The sequence below is a fragment of the Sceloporus occidentalis genome, unplaced genomic scaffold, assembly GCF_023333645.1.
Source record: "Sceloporus occidentalis isolate IW3139 unplaced genomic scaffold, rSceOcc1.0.p SCAF_7, whole genome shotgun sequence".
Taxonomy (NCBI): Eukaryota; Metazoa; Chordata; class Lepidosauria; order Squamata; family Phrynosomatidae; genus Sceloporus; species Sceloporus occidentalis.
The window spans coordinates 9303655-9313150 of record NW_028316987.1 but is presented as its reverse complement, the minus strand read 5'-3'; the positions used below and the strand labels follow the sequence as shown (position 1 = coordinate 9313150).

The 9496-nt window shown below is 47.8% G+C and overlaps 1 protein-coding gene across 1 annotated transcript; it reads left to right on the top strand.

The window, feature by feature from the left end:
* The first annotated feature begins 784 nt into the window (after positions 1–784).
* EIF1 (eukaryotic translation initiation factor 1) lies at positions 785–4954 on the top strand. The gene is made up of 4 exons (XM_089531853.1): positions 785–1010; positions 3456–3619; positions 3861–3962; positions 4242–4954. The coding sequence occupies exons 1-4, from the start codon at positions 980–982 to the stop codon at positions 4284–4286; spliced, it is 342 nt and encodes a 113-aa protein (XP_089387979.1). The 5' UTR covers positions 785–979; the 3' UTR covers positions 4287–4954.
* The last annotated feature ends 4542 nt before the right edge of the window (positions 4955–9496 follow it).

The window sequence follows — 9496 nt, the reverse complement described above, 5'->3', positions numbered from 1 at the left end:
GTTATAGGTGTTTATATGTATACCTTTGTGTGTATGTTTTGTGTCTGTTTGTTGTGTTATTAACACAAGAAACTTTTTTTTAAAAAAAGAAAGGAAATAAAGATGATTTTATATATTTTCAGGGCTCTAATTTTAAGGCTTTTTATTGTGTTTATTTTAGAAGATAACAGTGGTGTTCCTGGGGATATACAAAATGCTTTTCCTGTCACAAAATAAAACCATATTCTGTTTGTATTTCAGGGCCTGGCTTTAATTTCAAGGCTTTTTATTGTGTCTATTTTAGAAACAGTCACCAATTAGAATCTTATCCTGTTAATATTGCAGGACTTAGTTCTAATTTTAGAAATCAAAAGCAACAGGGACAACGTCTGTATAAACACACGAAACAAAGGCCAATCCGCCATTATTACAACCTTTATTTAAAAAAAACACACATAACTTCCGCCCCTCCCTCTTTGTCGGGAGTGATTGACAGCCCACAAATCCCTCCCCCTCTCGCTTCTTATCAACCAATCCCTTTCCTCCTCTCCTAGCGCCATTGACGTCACAAGGAAAAAATCCAGCCTTGTCCGGTTTGCCCTGGCCGGCTACACATACAACAAAGCGCGCATGCGCAGTAGGATGGAGAAAAAAGGAGGCGAGGATACGCAGTGTGACGTCGACGTCCAGCGGCAACCATGGTTCCCGGTTTTTTTCCCCTCTCCCAGCCAATGGCGTCGCTCGCCTTCCCGTTGCGCGTTGACGTCACAAAAGCCGAGTGGGGTATATAAAGCGTCGGCGGCTTAGCCCCGCCCTTCCTGCTGCCTCTCTCTCTCTCTCTTTCTTGCTTTGCCCCTCCTCCTCCATTTTGTTTTTAAGGTCGAAGAAGAGCCGCCATCGCCGCTTCTCTTCCCGCCGTCGCCGCCTCTTTCTGACTCCTTCTCCTCCGCTGCTTCTTGTTGCCTCCGACCCGGAAAAAAGGGGAAGCGAAACGCGTCGTATGTCCGCTATCCAGAACCTCCACTCCTTCGGTGAGGAAGGGGAAGGCAAAGCGAAGGCGGCGGGGGATATAATAACGAGGAGGGTTTGCGGGGAGATGAGAGCCGCAACGATCCTGGGCTTTGAGAGCGTTGCTTGTCTTTCAGAGCCACAAAATGTCCGCCGATGGGAGGGATCCATTTTGGGCCTGGAAAAGACATTGGCTTAGATAAGGTCCTCAACGCCAAGGAGGACCAAATAGGAGCTTAAAGGACTCTCTTGCTCTTCCGAAATGGAGGACGTTTTGGCCGGACTCCCGGGGTTGGGATGGAGGACGCGTCCTGGAAAAGGAGGACGTCCGGGCACCATAATAGCCTTCCCTCTTCTGGCTCAAGGCTATGGGAGTCTGGGAGTTGGAGTTCATTGTGGGCCCGCTCTGGATGAGACACACTCTCTCAGCCTCAAAGGGAAGGCAAGGGGGGACTTTGCCCTCTCTGGAGAAGTCTCCCCCCCCCAAACCCAGCCCCAGGATAAGGGTCAGAAACAAGGAGACGTGACCAAAGAGAGGCTATTGAAACGCTCGTTTGGATGTCAGTGTGAATCCCTGCTGGATTGTAGGGCTTAAAATGGAGGGCGTTTTGGCATTCCTTCTGGAGAGGAAGGTTGGGAAATGGAGGACGCCAGGGGGAGGGCTAGGCTGGGATAAAGGAGAGTACTTGCCCATTGGGGAATACTTGTCCATAGGGAAGCATTGCTTGCCCATAGGAAACATAGAGGAAGACTTGCCCATAGGGAAGCACTACTTGCTCATAGGGGAAGACTTGTCCATAGGGAAACATTGCTTGCCCATAAGGGAAAATGGGGGAATACTTGCCCATAGGGAACCTATATTTCACCATAGGGAAACATAGAACACTTTCCCATGGGAAACATTACTTGCCCAATGTTCTCCTATGGGCAAGTATTCTCCAGTATTCTCTATGGGCAACTACTGTCATTCGTTGTAGTCTCTCCTGCCAAGGAAAAGGAACCGAGAGGGTCCCTTTCATCCATTCTTGGAGGGAGGGGAGGCAAGTGCTGCCTGGATATATTTTGCCTAAAGCAGCCTCACTTGGGAACAAAACGGTGGGGCTCTGCAGGGAAGGAGGGCCGTGGCTCAGATATGGGAAGTGCGGCCTTCGTTGTTGGGCCTCCATCTTGTTTCCTGCCTGTTCCCTCTTCTCGCTCCTTTCTCGCTGACGCAGCTGCTAATTCCTGGCGGTTGCGTCAGCCTGGCAGTGGGAGGGTCACGGGATGACAGCAAGAAATGGGGGAAGCCCCTCCCTTAATGGATTGGGGGGGGCAAACAAAGCCAGGCCTAAAGCAAGGGAGGGTGAATGTGGCCTTCCCAGGGTGACCAGACGTCATCACTGCGGAGGAGGAGGAGGAGGACAAGGCGCCACAAAATGGAGGAAGCATGACCAAATAAGAAGCTAAGAACACTCCTATGAATGTGGAGTCGAAGGTTTTCACTGCTGGCATCCATACGGGGTTTTTTGTGGGTTTTGCAAGCTAGGAGGCCATGTCCTAGAAGAGTCTGTTCTTGACGTTTCACCAGCGGCTGTGGCTGGCATCTTCAGAGAGAAAGAGAAAGGTCTCTGAAGACGCCAGCCACAGCTGCTGGAGAAACATCAGGAATATTCTCATAGCCCAAAAAACCCACTCATAGAAGTGTTGATTCAGGCTTCTTGTGTTCGGAATGGAGGACACTTTGCAATTCCTCCTGGACAAAATGTAGAGCACGTCCTGGAAAAGGAGGGTGTCAGGTCACCCTCGGCTTTCCAGATGTTGCAGGACTGCATTTCCCATCAGCCATAGAGTCAATCGCATGGGAGTTGCAGTCCCCAGCTGGGAGGGAGGGGAGTACCTTGGTATGTTGTGTGTTATGGGCTTTCTTGGAGGCTGCGAGGCGATCTTCTCAGCCCATTTGAGACTAACGGAAAGGAAGGAGGTGGTAGTATAAGGTTTGGTAGGCTTGAGCCTATTTCCTCAGATGCATAGGGTGGATTGGAGAGTACAGAGACAGACTTATGCACATCTGGTTTCTATAGGTCTGCCTCTGGATTCTGGTCCACCCTCTGCATCTGAAGAAGTAGGCTCAAGTCTACAAAACCTCATGCTGCTAGTTTCTCTATCTTTGTTAGTCTCAAAGGTGCTGCGAGATCCCTTTGCAGACTGGTTTTCCAGACTAACATGGCTACGTCTTTGATTTCTTGGAGTCTGCTAGTCAAGATGGCAATATTGGGGTAAACACTTGATGAGAACAATATAAACTCGAATTGGACTGTGATGTTGGTTGTGTGTGGGAGGAGCCATTGTTGGCCATCTCTGTGAAATAGGGAAAGAAAGCCTTCCTGTGTTGTTTGTGGCTTGTGAGCACCAGGAAAGGATAAGGCTGGCGCCAACTGTTTGGGGATGGCCGAATCTTGCATTTCAACCTTCTTCCTTCCTCCTTTCAGACCCCTTTGCTGATGCAAGTAAGGGTGATGACTTACTTCCTGCTGGGACTGAGGACTACATCCATATAAGGATCCAGCAGAGAAACGGCAGAAAAACCCTCACCACTGTCCAAGGCATTGCCGATGATTATGATAAAAAGAAACTGGTGAAGGCCTTCAAGAAGGTGAGTGGGTTGTGGGGCTTACGCTAATTCCTAAAAGCACTAAAACTACAGTAAGGCAAGCATAAAATGTTGGGGAAAGAGATACCTTCATTTATCAAAATCAGTCTGTTTTGCAGTTACCTGAGCACATTCATGTACAGCTTTGATACTTGGGGATAATCTGTTTAGCAATGTGGTAAACAAAAAAGTCCAAAGCATCTGTTCAAATCTGAATGCTTGGTTCTTTTTTTTGTCTCTGTAGAAGTTTGCCTGCAATGGCACTGTGATTGAGCATCCTGAGTATGGAGAGGTGATTCAGCTTCAGGGGGACCAGCGGAAGAACATATGTCAGTTCCTCATTGAGGTAAGTGCTCTAAGTTGTCCTTTAAAGTTCTTGCTTGCTTAACACATTCCTGTTGATTTTTAACTAGTGAGCAGAAATTAGGTTCTGTAGTTTTAGGCTCCATTGTCGCAATTGATGTGAAGCCAAGAACATATGCTGTGCAGTAGCTGCTTTATCTTGCATTGTTGTGGTAATAGTGGCTGGCTGTTAAAAATAAGTATGAAAACATTAGTTGTCCAGTCTGCATTATCTGGTGCTCGAAACCATGATAACACTTTTCTTTCTTTTTGCTTTCTACAGATTGGCTTGGCTAAAGACGACCAGCTGAAGGTCCATGGGTTTTAAGTGCCTGTGGGTCACCGAAGTCTCAAGGGAGAAAACATCCCTACAATGAGAAATTCCTTGTGTCCCGCATCGCTAGTTTAAAACAAGCCATCTTGCATAATGTAATCGCATCAGGTTCCTTTTAGATTGGACTAGTGTAATTCAGCAATGTAATAAACTGACAAGAGCCCACATTGTGTTGTCTTGCTGTCCCTCATTTAAACCAGACACACTTGTGGTGTCAAGCCAGAAGCTTATTCTGCACAAGACATTTCTTTTAGAAGGCCCATGGCTGTTCTGGCTCTGCTGGGGACTTGTCCAATGTTTTAAAACACCTCTGTTATATTCAGGACACTAACTAGCAGTGTCTGTCTTAAATGAACTGTGACAACCAAGTATCAAAAGGCAGGTACAGTCTGAACTACCTTGGCATATCTGAAGGAATCTCCCCTCAAAGGTATTAGGGGATGTGGAAGTCAAAAACCCCTTGGGTCAGGCACTGAGGTGATGAAACCAGATACACCAATAGCAGGCTCAGATTGGAGGGAACAGTTTTTAAATAGGATGTCTTTGCAAAGCACTGCTTTAGCAACTAACAGCCCTGTGAAGCAACAGATGTCTTGGTTTGAGTCCTGATGTTCTGTGTAATGTATTTAAACAGTTATTTAAATAAAAATGATTTTCTGAAACACTTGCCTTGTGCTTTCAATACCCTGTTAAAAGCTAAAAGACGATGCGCTTTTGATCAGCTTAAGTAGTTCACAAATAGCTTTTCCCTGTTCCCCTCTAAGGGGTGGCTGTCTCCAGAGCAGTATAATGCCTACTGTTTATTTTCTAGAGCTGGTAACTCCTTATAGAAGGGAGAGCTTCAGGACACCATTTTGACACCTGGGATAGTGGGGCCAGGTGTACTGCTCTTGACCATGAGGATTATCCTGTTAACATCAGCATCCTCAACATTGTGATGCAACTATGCAACTACAGGGTTGATAGCTTACAGCACCATTAAGTCAGCATTTAGTTTGTGTGATCCAGACTAGGCTTTGGTGTGGCAATACATCAGGATGTTAGCAGTATTGAAGGCTAAGATACTCATGTAGGGAGTTCTTTCAAAGTAATTGTTGTACTCAGAACATATACTTGGAATTGATGCTTCATACTAGCTAAAATAAATTCATTTGTGGTTGAAACATTCTTGGATGGTGGTCTGAGTCAATGTCCTAATTCACTTAAGCTCGGTAAATTTGAAAAGAACTTACTGGCAGGGCAGGTGGTGACTGCTAACACTACATGCTATTGACAATAGTTGATAAATAGCAGAACGGGGTGTATATTAATATATAGAATCAGTTAAGTTACCTGGGACTTACTGATCTAATATAAGAGGGATTTTGCATAATTTGGAAGTCTTAAGCTATTGGAAGCAAATGGCTGGTAATGAAATTGGTATTGGTCTCCAGATAGTTAAAGGGATTTAAATTTTGCAGTGGTTTACTAAACCAGTTGTAATCTAGTTCTTTGGTTGTTATTGAACAGGAAGAATTAGTCACACAAGCTGTGAAAGATGTGAGAATGAAAGGTCCTGAAAGAGTTCCTTTGTTGAGGGAGCTACTGCTTTTAAAATACAAGAACATGGGTAGAACACATGCAATACAATTTTTTAACACTCATGCTGGATGATTCTCAACAGGCATCCTGCAGCCCCATGTGAAGTTCATAGTGATCATTCTCTGACACAGGCTCTGGTGATAAACCTGATCCAAGAAGTACACACAAACTATACACTTATTTATCAGGGAAAATGCAGCCCTGTCTAAAACACTACTAAATTCATTGATTCCAGAGCAGCCAACTTGCTATGTTACTTAATAGATTTTTAATTTGTTTCACCGCTAACAAAGTGAGAAAGCAAGAGTCTTCAGAAATTCAAGAGGCTCTCAGCTTATGCATTGGCTTCAGGTTTTTACCTGGAGGAACCACCAAGCAAATGGGTCCCACAACAGATAAAACCAGAAATCCCTCTGGAAGCCAAGATGGCTAAACTGAGGTGGTCCTCTGGGCACGTGAGAAGGCACAACTCATTGGGGGAAAAAATAATGCTAGGAAAGGTAGAGGGAAGTAGAAAGAGAGGAAGATGACACAGGGATTCAAAAGGAACAACTTCCAGAGGAGTGACTCCATAAATGTGTTGCACCAAAAGTCTATTGCCTAATGGTAAGGCCAGTCTTACAGGAAATTTGGTAACGAAAAGGGAGATTCTGAGTAATTTCATATGTTCTGTGTCTTCAAGATATTTCTTACTTACAGTGACACAAGCGTGGCCCTACCATGAGGTTTTCTTGGCAAGATTTGCTCAGAGGGGAGTTACCTTGCCTTTCTCTGTGGCTGGGAGTCTATGACTTGTCCAGGGTCACCCAGTGGGTTCCCATGGCTGAGCGGGCCTTCAGACTGTAGTTTCCAGGAATCCTTATCCAACGCTCAAACCACTATACCACACTGACCCTCCAAAGTAATGTACATAAATATAATTCAGGGATAGTCATGCAGGGATAGGCATCAACTTCATCTGCTGCAGAGTAGTGTTTAAGATGGAGGTTTTAATGGAAAGCAAAAACCAAGCCAACAAGAAAATACAACAGCTCTTGTAAATGTATAGTTCCCAAAAACTGACTCACAGATGGCAGAAGTATTTTTTTTAATTTTTTTACATTTTGCACAAAACATAGTGTGATCACACATGTCTACACACATATACACAAACCAATATGATACATATACTCGTGACAAATAACAACAAAGACATAACATTGTTACTTCTAAAACACATGTAACATTCATCCTAGACTTCCTACCACTTGAGTCATTTCTTCTTATTCCGTTTTTCTTATCTCATGTATTATCTTCTTCCTACTCATCTAGTTGTCCTCTTTACACTTCGCATCTTAACATTGGCTTATATCCTGAGTTATATTTACATTCATTCTCATAGCTTGGTCTTTTCTATTTACATTTTTCTAGAGTAAATCTTTAAGTAAAAGTTATAGCTTACTTTTCTGTTTTGTATCTTTCTTTCTCAGGTTACCTCTACAATACTATCTTATTCTGTCAATAGAAATAGAAGAAGAATAAATTGTCCGGGTTAGGTTATACTGTAGTTACAACAAAACTTATTCCCACATTTGAAACGTTGATGCCCCTAAAAGAATTGGAAAAAACGGACTGTAGCACAAGGCTTTCTGAGGTGACACTGGCTACTCTGCGGCCTTCTCTTGCTCCCTGGAACACCAACCCTCCAATTGGAAGGTCATGCCGAAAAAGAAAGCAATGGGCCCCCCTTGAGTCCCCAAAATAACCCCCCTTCGTGGGATGGATATCCGGGCTCCAATAGGAGCCCGATTTGTCACCTGAGATGGGCTAGTGAGACCAACTGGCTCACATCACCAAGCGTCCGTTTTCCTTGCCCCGCTCGTCAGAGGATATAGATGTTCCGTGGGGCTGGCAAAGGCCCCGCCCCAAACGTTCCTCCGTGCCGCCGGGTCGAGGGATGGAATGCTGGGGGGGGTTTAAATTCTCTCCCGCGCCTCTCGCCGCTGCGCCGGCAGAAATAGCTGGTCCGTGGGGCTGGCAAAGGCCCCTCCCCAAACGTTCCTCCGTGCCGCCGGGTCGAGGGATGGAATGCTGGGGGGGTTTAAATTCTCTCCCGCGCCTCTCGCCGCTGCGCCGGCAGAAACAGCTGGTCCGTGGGGCTGGCAAAGGCCCCGCCCCAAACGTTCCTCCATGCTGCCGGGTCGAGGGATGGAATGCTGGGGGGGTTTAAATTCTCTCCCGCGCCTCTCGCCGCTTCGCGGCAGAAACAGCTGGTCCGTGGGGCTGGCAAAGGCCCCGCCCCAAACGTTCCTCCGTGCCGCCGGGTCGAGGGATGGAATGCTGGGGGGGGGTTAAATCCTCTCCCGCGCCTCTCGCCGCTTCGCGGCAGAAACAGCCGGTCCGTGGGGCTGGCAAAGGCCCCGCCACAAACGTTCCTCCGTGCCGCCGGGTCGAGGGATGGAATGCTGGGGGGGTTTAAATCCTCTCCCGCGCCTCTCGCCGCTGCGCCGGCAGAAACAGCTGGTCCGTGGGTCTGGCAAAGGCCCCGCCCCAAACATTCCTCCGCGCCGCCGGGTCGAGGGATGGACTTCTGGGGGGGTTTAAATCCTCTCCCGCGCCTCTCGCCGCTGCGCCGGCAGAAACAGCTGGTCCGTGGGGCTGGCAAAGACCCCGCCCCAAACGTTCCTCCGCGCCGCCGGGTCGAGGGATGGACTGCTGGGGGGGTTTAAATCCTCTCCCGCGCCTCTCGCCGCTGCGCCGGCAGAAACAGCTGGTCCGTGGGGCTGGCAAAGACCCCGCCCCAAACGTTCCTCCGCGCCGCCGGGTCGAGGGATGGACTGCTGGGGGGGTTTAAATCCTCTTCCGCGCCTCTCACCGCTGCGCCGGCAGAAACAGCTGGTCCGTGGGGCTGGCAAAGGCCCCGCCCCAAACGTTCCTCCGCGCCGCCGGGTCGAGGGATGGAATGCTGGGGGGTTTAAATCCTCTCCCGCGCCTCTCGCCGCTGCGCCGGCAGAAACAGCTGGTCCGTGGCGCTGGCAAAGGCCCCGCCCCAAACGTTCCTCCGTGCTGCCGGGTCACTTTATGCTCCATTTCATAGGACTAGCTTTCGTGGGGAGCGGGGGAGGGAGAGAAGGAAAGGTAGGAAAAATGGGAAGAAGGGAAGGGAGGAGGGGAAATGGAGGTTAGAGGGGAAGGGGAAGGAAGGAGGGGGAAGGGAAGGGAAGGGAAGGAAGGAGGGGAAGGGAGGAGGGGAAGGAAAGAGGGGAAGGGAGGAAGGGAAGGGGAAGGAGATAAGGGAAGGAAGGAGGGGAAGGAGAAGACGAGAGGAGAGAAAGAAAAGGGAAGGGAAGAAGGAAGGAAGGAAGGAAGGAAGGAAGGAAGGAAGGAAAGAAAGAAAGAAAGAAAGGAAAGAGGGAAGGAAGGAGGAAATAAAAGAAGGATGGAAGGGAGGAAAGAAAGAAAGAAAGAGGAATGGAAGGAACAAAAGAAGGAAGGAAGTAAAGAAGAGAAGGAAGAAAAGAGGGAAGGAAAGAAGGAAGGAATGATGGAAGACAAGGGGAAAGAAACAAGGAAGGAAGAGAGGGAAGGGGAAGGAAGGATAAATGAAAGGAGGGAAAGAAAGAAAGAAAGAGGGAAGCCAGGAA